Below are 15941 nucleotides of genomic sequence, written 5' to 3'. Positions count from 1 at the left end.
GACGACAGGAAACGTATAACACGGTGGTGGAAAGTACGCAGGGCCTTTCACTTTTCGTTGATCACAAATGCAAAACTCGGGTGTCCCATACGGAGACTAATCTAAAAAATAAATCTTGTCAACTTCTGGAAACGATTTCCGTATGGAAATATTGGTTCAATGCATAATTCGGAAATTCAAACAGAAATTAATTTAAACGGCCCCCAATTTCAATTGCATGTTCCCCTTTGCTGATTTGATATATTGTCGAGATTTATACAACGGACATCAAATTTAGGGAGCTGCTTCTTGGAAGATCAATGTTTTAAGCCGATGTCTTCAACCTTTTGGTTTTGATTTCATCTGAGTTCAAGTTTTACCGGAATTAAGCAAAGAAATATACACCTATAAACAGACAACCGTTTCCCTTGTTTTTTTCTTTATTAGTAAATGTGCGAAGACACATCTCCCTGTTGTATTTGGCTTACAGAAATAATTTAAATAAATAAGTAAATAAATTTTAAAAAACACAATTCAGGAGAAAGCTTGGCAAATATACATTGGACAGGGATTGACTTAAAGTGAGACATTTCTATGTATGATGCACACGTGGCTGCGGTTTGTAAACACACATGTGCGCAAATTATAAAGTTATTTACAATAAACACCTATGTACAATTATAAACAGGGTCGGAATGTTGTGTCTAGTGAAAACAGGCAGTTAACAGTGAAATCACACTATCCACAAGGTCTATCAAGCTACTCTATAGTGTTCATTTCAGTTCCAATGCATAGAATGTTTGCGCTGCAAACGGGTAATAAAACATTTTTTTTTGTATCGAATCCATAGGCGCCAAATTCGGTATCCATCCTCAGGCTCATGCAGTTATTTTGCCTCTGCGCACGTATTTTAGATGCCCATAAAGGAGATATTCCTACCCAAAACAGAATCAATAATTTAGTGTGAATATTTTATGCGCAAACTTTTGGTAGTCCTGTATCAAGCTTCGATGCAAGCATCGCTTGAAATTTTGATCGTAAACCATAATACACTAACATGTTTTCCAACCAGTTACAATATACTAAATTCTGCAACAAATTTTAGTGCAATTACCAAAACGGAGTGCCGACAGCTAACGCCCGTAACATTTCACGAAAAAGGTGATTTGCTCAGCATGCAGACCTTTGGAAACGATTATCACTGTAAAATGTCAATTGTGTGATTATTTTTGTATCTTTTTTCTCTTTTTTTAAGAATCCAAAATAAATAGTAATGACGCTATAACTTGATCTGAATAAATACTGTTTCAAACAGCAAATCAAGTCAGATTATCCACATTGCACGCCTGTGCCGTTGTTTCCCTTGAATGAATGCTGTACTTGGGGAAACTATATTCTTATAGTGCCCTTAACTTATACTCGAATGTAAAGAGTCACAAGACCATTATCGCTGCAGTTGTCAGATCTGCCTGAGGTTGTTTTACATACATTGTATTTAGCTGAAGCAATTGCCTTATGAGAGTCAGAAAGACAATCTCAAAATGCATCAGATTCGCTGGGCTGGAGAGTAACCAAAACGCGTGATGTGGTAAATGTAAACGAGTAAAAAGGAAACGAATCACAGCTTCAACAAAATACTGTAAAGACGGGGTGAAATAACACTGTAGTGACTGAACAACAATCAACTTTCCTTCAGATGTTGCCTTCTTAACAAGATAGGGGTCAAGCTGACTCGTATCCCGCAGTTTTATCTAGCAACTGGGCGATCTGATTTACCTGTGATTTGCATACTTCGCCAATAACGTGAAAAAATAACATAAACATCACGGTGTCTCGAAAACCGGCGATTTTGGCATGGTCGTCGTTAAACGCGTTTCTGCCTTTGCAAACCTCCGCTCGCTCCGCTACACACAGTCCTGGACCCAAGTCTCGAGTCAATGGGGAGGAACAACTGTTCCTTGGGCGACCCTCCCTCAGCAATTGTCCGCCGCTAAACTAAGTCAGCCAAGCAAAGGGTTATCCCCCCCACTGCCGCTTGCGGCTAGTGGTTGGCGGAAAATTTCATTCGTTTCTGCTTCTGTCTTTGATTGCAAAACCATACCCTCACCACGTTCTTTTTCAGGTCCAGTTTCTCGGCGATGGCCGCGATCTTTTCAGAGGACGGGCGAGGTTGCACGGCGAAGTAAGCCTCCAAGGAGCGCTTCTCCGGGGCAGCGATCGATGTCCTTTTGCGCTTCTTCTCGCCACCGTTGAAGAGGTCGGGCTTGCTGAGTTTCTCACGGTGGGCACCCTCCGCCTCCTCCAGCCAAGCCTGCAGGATGGGCTTGAGCGCGATCATGTTGTTATGGGACAGGGTCAGCGACTCGAACCTGCAGATGGTGCTCTGGCTGAGGGAGCCCACACCCGGGATCTTCAGGTTGGCCAGGGCCGAGCCCACGTCGGCCTGGGTCACGCCCAGCTTGATCCGCCTCTGCTTGAAGCGCTCGGCGAAGGCTTCCAGCTCCCGCGGGTCAGCGTCCACGTCGTTGAGGGCTGGCATGCCCGGGGCAACGCCGTGAGCCGCCAGCCCGTGAGGGTGCGGGGTCATGTTCAGGGCGCTCTGGTGGTGCGGGTGATGATGTGGGTGATGGGGGTGCGGGCTGCTGAGATGACCAAGGCCGTGCATGTGCGCCGGGTGAGAGTGAGACGAGGTGGGGACCACCCCTCCTTCTCCGCTGCCGGCTCCGGCCCCGGCCATGGCCCCGGCTAAGCTCAGCGACGAGGTGCTCAGGTGGTCGAGAAGTTCTCCCGGGTCCAGCGTCTGGTGAGGCTGGTGGTGGTGATGGTGGTGGTGGTGATGGTGCGAGGACAAAGCGGACGGGTGCGGCAGCGGCGCGGTCGAGGTAGTAGTGCATGGCACACTGTTCATGGTGTGGTACGTGGCATCCGGCTTGAAAGGGTGGCTCTTGCCCTGGGACACGGCGATATCCACGGCGGCCAGAGCCTCGGCGCGGGCCAGTAGAGTTTCATCCAGGCTGGCGAAGATATTACTCTGCAGTTGCTACCAGAAAGAGACAGAGAGGCCAGAAAATACATGATCAACAAACCAATTCTCAACAGGGAATACTGTCACTTAACACTTAAAAACATTACTTAAAACCTTCAGAAATCGGGGAGCCGAATTGCAATGTTAAAAAATGCATACGGAGAACTAACTCTAAGCCAAAATTTAAGAAGTTGAATTGCAGTTTTGTACGTCGGAAATTTAGCACTCAAACCCAAAATCAAACGGAGCTTTAAGTTGCAGGCTCTGTTAGGCAGAGAGATGGTGGCTTGCGTGGGTAAAAGCAACACATTTTTAAGCAGCATATGCCCAACGCAGCGTCATTTAGCTCGCACTCACGACAGACACACAGAAAGGGAGGTAGCTACATACCGGCGGCGCTGGCAGGCAGGCTCTCCTTATTGCTTCCGAACTGGAGTGCAGAGAAGTGTACTTGTGCTCAGGTAGGGTATGATGCATGCCGAAAGCTGGCTGCTTGCTGTTCATGGACATCATTTTGAACACTGTACATAAGGATGCCAGAGAGAGGAAATGAGGCTGTAACAGTATTTCAAAGAAAGTAAAAGTTCTGAGTATATATATTTATACATGCATTTATGATTGTTTTAATGTAAAGAAATATGAATTGGCAGGCCGGTATGCCGCCTGCACACCCTGGCTGTGTGCACCACTCTCTCACTCACTGCTGTCTCCCTATTACTGCTGGACTAGACAGATAAGGCGCTTACACCTGCTCCCGAGTCTCGTCCCATCCCCTCCGCGTTCGCGCGAGATTAGCTCCCTTCCAACTCCCCCACCCCCTCCAAGCCCAGAGCCTGAGAACCGGATATCGCGAGGTAGTGGGGTTGGAGGGGGGGGGGGGGGTGTGGAGAGAGAGTGAGAGTGAGAGACAACGCGAGGGCCGCACCTGGTCTCCCGACCAGTCCTCCCGACCGCGCATGCGTGCGTCTGCTCCGCCTCTCCAGAGCCGGCGTATGGGTCACTGTGATGGACAAAACGTCCCGCAACCCCCCCCCCCCCCCCATTCCTGCTGCAAGCTGAGGAAGAAAACTACACATCCCATCGCACAACTTCTGTTCCAGCGTCTGAGCGCAAGCACGTGCAAAACAACTGCATACAATTGCAACGCAGAAGCCAGTTGCAAATAGTTGTACCATGAGTCACATACAGTCTGTTGACTTGTAAAGTCGTCGAAAACATTAAACATCGAACCGATGCCCAGGCATATTGATGTGAGTGTTGGAAGCGTTTCAGAAAGATGTCCAGGCTCCTGTTGAAGTGATCCGAAGTTATAATCATACAGCAGTTATCTGATTTAATGCATTCGGGAACAGCTGTCTCTGCCTCAACAGGAAGCATTTGCAGCAAAAGGAATCGAGAGGACGGGACATTCTCCTTGAGCTTTATACCTTCTGGTAGTTCAAAGGATATCGGTGGCCGGTGAATAAATATTGCTATCACTACTGGGAGAACAGGCAAGCAGTGCGCACGCGCACTTTCCACGTGCCTTCATGGAGTAGTGGTTCAAACCCTGATACAAGAGAATTTCTTAACTACGCCACGGTATGAATTTCTCCGTTTGCCTGTATAAATTTAATTGGACATGCTCCTTTAACTTTTTTTAATATATACCATAGAAGAGACCGTACAGTTTTTCATGTTATTTTCCCCATGCAATTTGTAATGCTGTTACATCGTGTATTTTCCATCTCGCGAGAACATATATTCCAAAACTATATACTATTTTAGAATGGGCACTGGTCATATAGTTAGTACAATCCTGTCTGCAGACTTCTCTGGTTTAGATTAATAATGAATGTGTTCTTTTTCAAGTGGTCTCTTTAACTATCGTAAATGTGTACTTATCATTAATTCTAATGAACAAAAATGATGGACCAGAAGGTGGCTATAGTCTCCGTTATGTTCATACAAAACAACTGTTAGAACATAGGCCAGTACAGCACAGGAACAGGCCATTCAGCCCACAGTGTTGTGCCGATCCAGCTAAAAAGCAAATCAAAAACAGTCAAATACTAATTCCTCCTACCTACAGGATGTCCATATCCCGCCCACATCTTCCTCACATCTATATGCCTATCCAAGCGTCTCTTAAAAGCCTCTAATGTATTTGCCTCTAGCACCATACCAGGCATCCACAAAATTCAAACCTTGATGCTCATCTTTTAAAAATCCTTGGAAAAGTTTGTAGAAGTAGTTATTTCGCAAAATTGTTTAAAAACCTGCCGTTGTAGATACAGATTTTATACTTCCAACACATGTAGGAGCGTAGAATGTGATTTTGCGGAATAATTTCCAGTGATCCACCTTACTGAATAATTTATGATAAAGAGTTTTTTTTAATCTCGTGTAGATTCGCAGTATGATGACTTTAACAACAATATCCGGTTACATTTTTCATCCTAATCTGTATTTTTTGTTCATGCTTTAATTCTATACTATGAATGTAAACTTAATTCTGTGTAAGTTCTGCATTGCTCCAATGGGTAAGTGGGTGGAAAACGTATAACAGGAGCACTGCCGGCGTTTGACATATTCATAATGTAGCATGAGAAGATTATCTCTGAGCGGAACCAAAAACAAATATAAAGTTTTGTAGCAGATCACCGAAAGCGTTGAGGCACGAAGGCAATGACCAATAATAGTAATCTGTTAATAGGTTATTACCGCTCATTATTCTCAAGGGTAGTCGATTTAATCAGATTTTTCCTACTCCAATATGCCCATTATAATAGATCCAATGCATAATATTGAATCTAATCACTACATTGATCAGCAGCGTTAATGTTATTTTACACTTAATATAAAATGCAATCAGAAACAAACGTTATTGATTAAAAAATACCAACGCTAGGAAATCACAACATGCTGGGTGATCTGACCGACCCGTTGGTCTGTACCAGAAACTGGTACTCGGCAGTATATTAGTGACGATGTTATCTAAGCAATAAGGTGCTGGTTAATCGGTACTTGTGGTCAGTTTTTATAATTTTAAAACACAGTAAAATAATTTATATCTGAATAATTAAAAATGACTTAAAGATTGGCTTCTGTGTCCTTGACTTTTATGTCTGCAAGGCCACCAACACTCGATTCCAGTGAAATGTTTCTTAACCATCAAAATGTATTTTGGTTGAAATAAATCCTCGACATAGGTTTCAAATGGACGTGATGGCTAAGTAACAGCAGTTCGAGAAAACAATTTTAACATCCTACGGCGAGAGTTTGATACCAACTTTATTTCCCACCCTCATTGATTATTAATGATAAAGAACAAGACAGGAAACGTATTGAACATTAACCCTTCATCAACTGTGACATTTTAAAGGCAGCGATGTCGGCAATTAATTTTGTCAGTCCGCGATTTTCTATGAACTGAAGCAAAATTGGAAAATGGCGGGATTTCAAATGGAGTAAATATGCATGCCAGTAAGTAATGAAGAAAGCAGTCATAACTGCAATTAAGAGTCAAACCACTCAGCTGAAAATCGCGTCATTGTGTTCTCTATCCAGCAGAGGACAGGAACAGTTTCTTCCGCTGGTTTGCGACAGCAGGACGTTACTTGGTGGTTTGATCTCGAGAACCACATGTTAACCATGACGTGTAAGAAGGGCTTGGTGTACCACAGTATATGTTCTTGGTTGTTGCTTTTTATATATTCTCCACATTTCTGCAAACAAGACTTTTAAAGTCCACCATGACTTTCAAAATAAGCAAATAAAAGGAGATTCTTCGATCGTAAAATTCCCACACAGAAGTTTTCCACCTAATGATTACTGTACCTTTCAAGACAAAACGCCATTAGCTGTGACAACTTGGAGAACGGAACTGTACATATAAGAAATATAGAACAATGTGGTGCAAGGATTTTTTTTTCTGAATGTGTATGCAGTTGCGTTAGTTGATATAGTTTCACCAATTACAGTGAAGTAGATATAACGGAGCAGAACTTTTTAACAAGTGATTAAAAAGACTCGTCAACTATGCTGAGCGCCAGACTAGAAACTTCGCTGCAATTACAACTCTTCAATTTATTAACAGTATTTCTGAGTGTAATCTGTAACAAATTCCAGAAACACTGTTTGAAAAAGAAAGTCTGAACTGAAGTCCTATGTTTTAAATATTTTATCTTCGCGTTTCATCGCAATAAGCACTGCATGGAAATGTTTTACGAAAAGGTAAAAGGAGTATACGAAGAAAATGTTAATTTTTGGGCTACATCCAAAGTTTAATCGAGAGAGTTAAACCATGTTCTCTGTTTTGCAGGCAGAGGCTGGTTTGATTATTTTGAAATGCAGTATTTAAGTGTGTGATATCGATTGTATAAATTGTTTTCGGGCGTTTTGCTACATTCAATTGACTATTGACATTTGCCTTATCAATATAATTTAATACGAAACATGATGAAACAAGTTTATAAACTTGAAAGTGGTGAGATTCATGTTTACATTCCAGGGCCACTTTTCAAAATAGATCTTTCGAAGATAATTGACTGGTTTTGTGCCCCACCCCTTACAACAACGTAACTGTTTAACAATGAGCAAGCAACATCGGGGGCGGGGTGGAACTGTACCAACACGCTTCTGTGGAGTAGTTTATTCGGTAGTCTGTGACACAATCCTTGTAAAATTCGAGGTTGCCTGTATTTTAATGCAAATAGGAGCGATCAGCTTGCTGCTAATTGCTTATCAATTTTAGCATCCAGGGCCATGAATGTATTTTATCTTTTAAACATATTTGCTACCTGCACCATACACTGAAGTACGATAAGAAGGGCAGTGATCAATGAGATTTAGATTACTGTACTGTTGGATAGCGCAGAGGAAATTATACAAGACGCAATATACACACTTGCTAGTGAACTACAGTTTAATGTAGCTCGGCATGTTCGCGTGGGTCTAATTAATTTACATTTATGCGCATTCTTTGAGCAAATAATGTTATGGGCCCGAACAGCAATTAGAGTCAGGCTAGTATATATATATTTTTTTCTGATGCGATGCCCAGTAAAGCAGAGCCTTTCAAAAAGAACTTCTATCTATTAAAATAAATGCATGAACTAAAGAACTTCTGGAATAAGGAGATGTAATTCTACTCTGGCTACAACATTACTCCGGAAATACTGAAAGCAGGTTTAAAATTACCAGTTTTATAAGCTTTTGAAACAGGAAATGAGTGCAATATTTAATGTAATTCTCTCTTTAATTGGGTGTGGGAGACGTGCGTGGCGAGTCTTTGTGAGTCACCTATTGCAATCACCAATATCTTTAGTTGGAGCAATAATATTCTCTTTTGATCCTGTGGGACTGTAGAATTTCTTCCCACAAAGACGCGCATACATAATGACGAACGCTCGGCTCCTACTGGAATTGCCAGTGGTTCAGTATTCTGTTGAGAATTATGTACAGGAATGTGTGATTGCACTCCTAGGGTCGATACTATTTTGAATTATTTTTAATGAGGCACAACTAGTTCTGAATAATTCTTCAATAGAGATCTTCCACAAATAGGAGACTGTGATTCGGGAATTTGATGGTGCTGTAACGCTAGATACAATGAAACGCTTCTGATGCTAAGGTGTTATCATGTGATTTATATACTGCTGGGCGAGAACTGCGCTTTTCTTAGCTACGAACATCTCAAGAAACGAATGCACGATTAGATTATTGAGACTTGCAACAATGAAATCTTGAATGTGCGCCTTTGCTGTTCGGAATTAGTGTTCCGCTTCTCAATAGCGATCACAAAGTATTATCGCGATTTGCAACGTCACAAATGGCATATAAAACCTAAGATCAAAATGCCGGCATTCACTTTTTCAAAAATGATGTAAACTAATTCATTAGGTCAATGCAGCAGCAGCACTAATTTCCCACAAATGGTGATCTATTTAGGGTTAGCTTCATGGACTCGGGGTGCATCCAAGGCGCAGGGTGCTGATTTCAGAAGTGTAACACACCCGTTAAACAGACCAATTCAGAATCAGTCTGGGGCCCACCTAATGCCTGTTTGAGATTGTTCTTACACTCAAACTTAAAAGTCTGACCTCAATTAAGCGGAAAACAAAGATATAATTTATATAAAAAGTAACCAGTCTGACACGAAATATTAAAATTGGTGGTTGATTTGTTTAATTACCATAATTAGCATTTATTTAATTTTATTAAATTATTTTGTACTGTTAGTATATAAAAGCATGGGACAGATTATGAAGCGATATTGTTTATACATTCACATAAATCAGTTCTTTAGATTAGCAAAGAACAGCCAAGTGTCTGCGGACGGCGGGTAGTAATTATGGTTTCATTCAAAGTGTGTAACGATGTAATATTAAATATTGAAAGCCTTAATTGTGCTCTCCATCCCAGGGCTTGCTGCAGAACCCCTTCAGGGTTGGAGATAAGAGCATGCCTGCTTGGGTTCTGGATGCCAATGTTCCCTTTATATTTAGAGCATCTTGCATTGTTACCTAATTACCGCTCGCAAATATCATCTTTGAAATTCGAGACCACTGTAGCACTGGCAGCAAGGTCTGAGAAGTCGCTGTCTTGTCCCGCGTCTGATCTGATTTATTAGAAATTTCTAACGAAATCATGCATCCTTTACAAGCCTTTAATCACTCCATGAAATTTTAATTCATGAACTGTGGCGCGTTTAAATAAATGAAGCGTTAATTCATTAGGATTAATTAATTTGTTAAAAAGTTCTGTGCATGGCCGAGACAGCATTGATCTGTTAGTGTTATGAGCTAATGGGATAATGAAGTGCCAACGATAAGGTGAAGCATTTCTTAGCGTTTGTTGTCAGAAGTTTATGATCTAATGTAAAGTGGCACACAGATAAACAGCCAAGCACAGCGAAAATCGAAATATTGTATTTCCTTTTATGTGTCTACAATATTCTTTTATTCAAAGAATTGATTTCTTTCTTTTAGTTTATCCGCGCAATATCTACTCCATCTTTCACTCCACGCGATCTGAGGCAGGCGTAAAATAAACTGCAAACCCAACCCGGTTCAACCTGTACTGGCGGACAGGTGTCCGTAATAGGAGCCACGCGAAGAGTGGGGACAGCGGCCCGTACAGAATAACTGCTTTTAAAAGTGGAATTAATGTTTGCTAAAGACCGCCTTTGAAAATAGGTGAAATAAATCTGTATCTTCCCGGACTTCAGGTTGAATTCGGAACCCTGTATTCTCTGTTTATAAACGGCGTTCCAATTCTAGGCACTCTTTAGGCCAATAACTTTTGAATGGCTTATAAGGTGTAAATGAAGCTGGGCTCAAAATTACAGCGCAGAAGCGAATCAGCAATGAAACTGAATGACTGCATCAAGGCAGAATAAATCCGATTGTATTTGATTATTGGCTTTTAAAGCGTTGACTGTATGGACACTGGTTTGTCGGTCGGATTTATGCTTTCTAACCAGCCTCCGTGCGTAATGCGAATAACTGCTGGGAACGTTCATCTGAGTGATTAGCCCGCAATGGAAAATCCCGACCAAAGCTCGTGATTACATTAGCCCACATTCTAGAAAGCCGGTTGTTTAATTGTGAAGCACGGACACTGTGCAGCCTTTTAAACGGTATTGCTATAAGACCAGACACGGAACACGAATGCATCCGGGACTGAGCCTGCATCCAACGCGTCGAGCCGAGCACACGCACTGTTGTTTGGGTTTCCGTGATACTTTGAATCCTTTCAACGGCCGTGGCCCTTGGTTCCCGTCAGGAGGTTCAAAAGAACGCGCCACTCAAGAGGCTGGAGCTTACAGGCTGCTGTGATTCCCCAATGGATCACGGGGGGTGGGGAGGTTGTGTGGGGATGCCGAACCGCCGTCGCACAAACGAGAGGTTAAGACGAGATGCATTCGGGGGGGGGGGTTAGACGTACAACATTCCTTTATGCAGAATAGGACAGTTTCACGACGCCAATCAAAATAATGCCCGTGAACTCCTGTGTCCTTTGCAACTGAAGTGTTTTTTTTTACGTTAGGAGATGGTGTAGGCAGCCCTGGCCAAGACAGGACCCGAAACGTTTACAATTCCTTTCCCCCTACCGATACTGCTCAACCCGCAGAGTTCATTCCGCAGATTGTCTGTTGCTCTAGATTTTTGACTCTGCAATCACTAGCTTCGTTGACTTCGAGACTCGTTTGGAACTTAGTAACATGTTGGAAGGAATTTTTTTAAAAATCAAGCTTTTTGGAGTTGTGGTCATACAGCACAGAAACAGCCCCTTCAGACTAACTGGTCCCTGCTGATCAAGATTCCCATCTAAATTGGTCCCATTCTCTCACCTTTTCCTAGACATGTAACTGTCCAATTGTCTCTTAAATGTTGTTAGTGTTCCTGCCCCAATCTCTTCCCCGCTCACCTTAAACCAATGCCCTTTAGAATATAGAACACAGAACAGGCCTTCAGCCCAATGTGTTTTGCCTGTACCTTAACCTACTGTTACATCAATCCAACCCTTCTCTCCCAGATAGTCTCCATTTTCACGCATTCATATGTCTCTTAAATGTCTCTTTTGTTTTTGTCTGCTAGCACTCCAGACAGTGTGTTCCATGCATCCAGCACTCTCTGTGTAAATCCCTACCTCTGGCATTCCCCCCACACTTCCCTCAAATCGCTTAAAATCATGCCCCTTCGTATTAGCCATTTCTGCCTCAGGAACTGAGAACATGCTCAACCTTTCGTTTCCTGACTTGATAGGAAGGCTTAACAACATCTCTCCCCACAACCACTCCACAATCTACTCTGGTGCTCTGGTTCCCATTCCCCTGCAACTCTAGGTTAAACACCCCGCCCCCACCCTGCCTTTCCACATGCAGCACTAGTGAACCTTCCTGCAAGGATATTAATTCCCTTCCAGTTCAGGCGCAAACTGTCCCTTCTGTACAGGTCTCAACTTTCCTGGAAGAGAACCTAATGCGCTAAAAATCTGAAGACCTCCCTCTTGCACCGTCTCCTTTTCATCGTTTACAGCTCTATCAAGACCCATGGAGGAAAGAAAATGGAGGGCTATGTGTGAGGGAAGGGTTGGATTGATCCTCGAGTAGGTTAAAAGATCGGTAAAACATCTTAGGCTGAAGAGCCTATACTGTGCTGTGCTGTTCAGTGATCTATATTCTAAAGGGCATACAGCAGGTTTTTTAAAAAGCCCAAGCTTCCTCAACCTATCCTTATAAGGCACACTCTCTAATCCAGGGAGCAAATTTGGGAAAAGACTTGGTACATTCCTGCTATTTATAGAACATAGAAAACCTACAGCTCATTACAGGCCCTTCGGCCCACAGTGTTGTGCCAACCATGTAACCTTCTCTAGAAGCTGCTTAGAATTTCCTTACCGCAGAGCATCTTTCCTTACCTATCATGTACCTATCTAAGAGTCTCTTAAAAGACCCTATTGTATCCACCTCTACTACTGTCACTGGCAGTGCATTCCATACACCCACCAGTTTCTGTCTGAAAAACTTACCTCTGACATCCCCCTTGTAACTACTTCCAAACACCTTAGCCATTTCGGCCCTGGGAAAAAGCCTCTTGCTATCTACATGATCAATGCCTCTCATCATCTTATACAGCTCTATTAGGTCCCTTCACATTCTCCGTCACTCTACGGAGAAAAGGTCAAGTTCACTCAACCTATTCTCATAAAGACACACTCTCCAATCCAAGCAGCATACTTTTCCAAGAGCTGGGATGTGATGCTGAGGCTTTATAAGGCACTGGTGAGGCCTCACCTTGAGCATTGTGAACAGTTTGGGCCCCTCATCTTAGAAAAGATGTGCTGGCATTGGAGAGGGTCCAGAGAAGGTTCACAAGGATGATTCCAGGAACGAAAGGGTTATTAAATGAGGAATGCTTGATGGCTGTAGGACTGTACTCGCTGGAATTCAGAAGGATGAAGGGGGATCTCATTGAAGCCTTTCGAATGTTGAAAGGCCTAGACAGAGTAGATGTGGAAAGGATGTTTCCCATGGTGAGTGAATCTAGGACAAGAGGGCACAACCTCAGGATAGAGGGCTGCCCTTCCAAAACAGAGATGCAGAGAAATTTCTTCAGCCAAAGGGTGGTGAATTTGTGGAATTTGTTGTCACATGCAGCTGTGGAGGCCAGGTCGTTGGGTGTATTTAAGGCAGAGATTGATAAGTTCTTGATTGGACATGGCATCAAAGGTTGCAGGGAGAAGGCCAGGAACTGGGGTTGAGAAGGAGAAAAAAAAGGATCAGCCATGATTTGATGGAGTAGGACTTGATGGGCCAAATGGCCTAATTCTGCTCCTATGTCTTATGGTATTATGATCTTTTAAATCTCCTTTGCAACCTCTCTATGGTATCCACATCCATCCTGTGGTGAGGTGACCAGAACTGAACACAATACTCCAAGAGTGGTCTAACCTAGGCTTATATGTTCCATGTTCTATCTTCTTTGCATTCTTCCTGAATGCCAACAGCACAAAAAGAATCGTGCACATTAAATCCCAAACCACTCGACTTTACATTGGCCTACTAACACAGAAAAAAACAACCCAATGTGCTTCACATCTTTCACAATTCCAGGAACCTGGGTTCAGCCCTGACCTGAGCTATTTGGAAGGAGTTTGCAGACTCTCCCTGTGGCCAAGTTGAATCCTCCTAGGGTGCTACAGGCTCTTTCAACATCCCAAAGAAGCATGGATTTAACAGCCCACTGTAAATTATCCCTTGGGGTAGGGTAACAGAAAGAGGAATCAAAGATATGTTGATAGCCATGAGTGAAAGAGAATGAGTGGCAGAGTTACTGAGAACTGAGGAGAGAAGAACAGGAGTAATTGGATTGATCATGGCCTAAATGGCTCCCTTTCATGTAGATATTAGTATACAGTTATACAATGCGATATGGAACTGAGTCACGTGATGCTGAAATGCAGGTACTAAATTATTGGCCAACATAAAACTGCTGGAGAAATCCAGTGGCCCAGGCAGTGTCTATAGAGAGAAATGGACAGCAATTTTGTTTTGTTCTGTGCCCTTTCATCTGGACTGAAAGATGATCAGAGATAGCTATCAATATTCACTCTAATTTGTAATGAGCTATGTGTGCAAAAATACTGTGCTTTGCAATTTGATATATAGAGGAATTCATCTTAACGGCTAACAAAACACTGTCAATAAGAACTTTGATCTCATCCGTGTTTGATTGTTTTCACTCTCGTTCGTCTTCACTCTCACGAAACATACCTAGCAGGCCTGTAGTCGCCAATGAAGGATTTTCTCGCTGGAGCTTTTGCATATCATCCGTATGTGATTTGCTTGCTAAATGATACTTTAAAAAGTCGGGACTCCAAATATCACTCCACTTCTTCCCACTTGCAAATTCTCCAGCAACTTTTGCATCGCGACAATGCATGCAGGTAGCACCAGTCTTTTTATCGTCAAGAAATATTTCTCATAGCTTCACATTCCGGACCTCATGAGCTCTCAGTGTAGCAGTTTCTATTGTTTCATTAAGCCATTCCACTTTAAATGAACAAGCAGTTCTTTTGCACTTCACACCCTTTGCTTCTTTGGTATTTGACAGAGTGAATCAATAATTTCTTCAATAAAAACAGTATAAATACGTCAGTTCTAAAATCTGCAGACAAATTATCACAAACTCCATGTTCTCAACACTGTCCACATCAAAAACCAGAAAAGGAAATGTGATTGTGTACAATCATTAAGTTTACTTAACACGCCAATGAAGTAGAAGATGATAACCATTTGTGCACAGTTTAAATTCCCTTGTGTGTTGGTAGCAAAACGTGTGTTCGTGCATCCACTTGCACACCTTAGAGGGAACATTGATAACCTTCATAAAGAAGCAACGGGAAGGGATAAAGCAAGACCTAGCCAGTTATAGGTGAATCCAAGTGAAGAAGGATGGCAGGCAGATGGCGAGGGAAGAGTGAAATAGTGACAAAGTCTCAGAGGTGATAGGTGTGGCAACAAATGGCTCCAGATGACTGAACCTCATAGGAAAAGGAGGTGGAATGTGAATCCAAATAGGGAGGTGGGGAGGACAGATGGGAACAGTGGTGGGGAGGACACCCAACGGAATAGTGTGTGAGTGTTGGGCAAATGGAATGAGGCTCAATTAACCTATCACATGAATACATACATTAGCATTAGACTGTCACCTTACCATCAATGTTAGAAAAATAGAACATAGAAACATAGAAAACCTACAGCACAATACAAGCCCTTCGGCCCACAAAGCTGTGCCAAACATGTCCTTACCTTAGTACTACCTAGGCTTACCCATAGCTCTCTATTTTTCTAAGCTCCATGTATCCATCTAAGAGTCTCTTGGAAGACCCTATCATATCCATCTCCAACACTGCCAGCCCATTCCACGCTCTCACCACTCTCTGAGTAAAAAACTTACCCCTGACATCTCCTCTGTACCTACTTCCCAGCACCTTAAAACTATACCTACTTGTGCTAGCCATTTCAGCCCTGGGGAAAAGCCTCTGACTATCCACGCGATCACTGCCTCTCATTATCTTGTACACATCTATCAGGTCACCTCTCATCCTCCGTTGCTTCAAGGAGAAAAGGCCTAGTTCACTCAACCTATTCTCACAAGGCATGCTCTCCAAACCAGGCAAAATCCTTGTAAATATCCTCTGCACCCTTTCTATGTTTCCACGTCCTTCCTATAGTGAAGTGACCAGAACTGAGCACAGTACTCCAAGTGGGGTCTGACCAGGGTCCTATATAGCTGCAACATTACCTCTCGGCTCTTAAACTCGATCCCACGATTGATGAATGCCCATGCACCGTATGCCTTCTTAACCACAGAGTCAACCTGCGTAGCAGCTTTAAGTGTCTTATGGACTCGGACCACAAGTTCTCTCTGATCCTCCACACTGTCAA

At 42.7% G+C, this 15941-nt stretch overlaps 1 protein-coding gene across 2 annotated transcripts; it reads right to left on the bottom strand.

Moving 5' to 3' along the window:
* Positions 1-415: 415 nt before the first annotated feature.
* Positions 416-4315, bottom strand: pou4f1 (POU class 4 homeobox 1). 2 transcript variants are annotated; one of them, XR_012096129.1, is made up of 3 exons: positions 3395-3703; positions 1756-3019; positions 416-914 (listed from the first exon to the last, which is right to left on the bottom strand). XR_012096129.1 is itself a non-coding variant. In XM_073027566.1 (3 exons), the coding sequence occupies exons 2-3, from the start codon at positions 3515-3517 to the stop codon at positions 2021-2023; spliced, it is 1122 nt and encodes a 373-aa protein (XP_072883667.1). In that variant the 5' UTR covers positions 3518-3525; positions 4191-4315; the 3' UTR covers positions 416-2020. The 2 variants fall into 2 exon arrangements, 1 of the variants encoding a protein (XP_072883667.1); XM_073027566.1 differs by adding an exon at positions 4191-4315 and having other exon boundaries at positions 416-3019; positions 3395-3525.
* Positions 4316-15941: the final 11626 nt, after the last annotated feature.

Source organism: Hemitrygon akajei, chromosome 2 (genome assembly GCF_048418815.1).
Source record: "Hemitrygon akajei chromosome 2, sHemAka1.3, whole genome shotgun sequence".
Classification (NCBI taxonomy): Eukaryota; Metazoa; Chordata; class Chondrichthyes; order Myliobatiformes; family Dasyatidae; genus Hemitrygon; species Hemitrygon akajei.
Note: the sequence above shows the minus strand (reverse complement) of the source record. Positions and strands in the feature narration are given on the sequence as shown.

Bases quoted from the DNA above. Each gene is read 5' to 3' on its own strand.
- pou4f1 (XM_073027566.1), bottom strand. From the start codon at position 3,517: ATGATGTCCATGAACAGCAAGCAGCCAGCTTTCGGCATGCATCATACC. The intron at 3,020-3,394 runs GTATGTAGCTAC...TCTTTCTGGTAG, and splicing joins CCTGCCTGCCAGCGCCGCCG to CAACTGCAGAGTAATATCTT.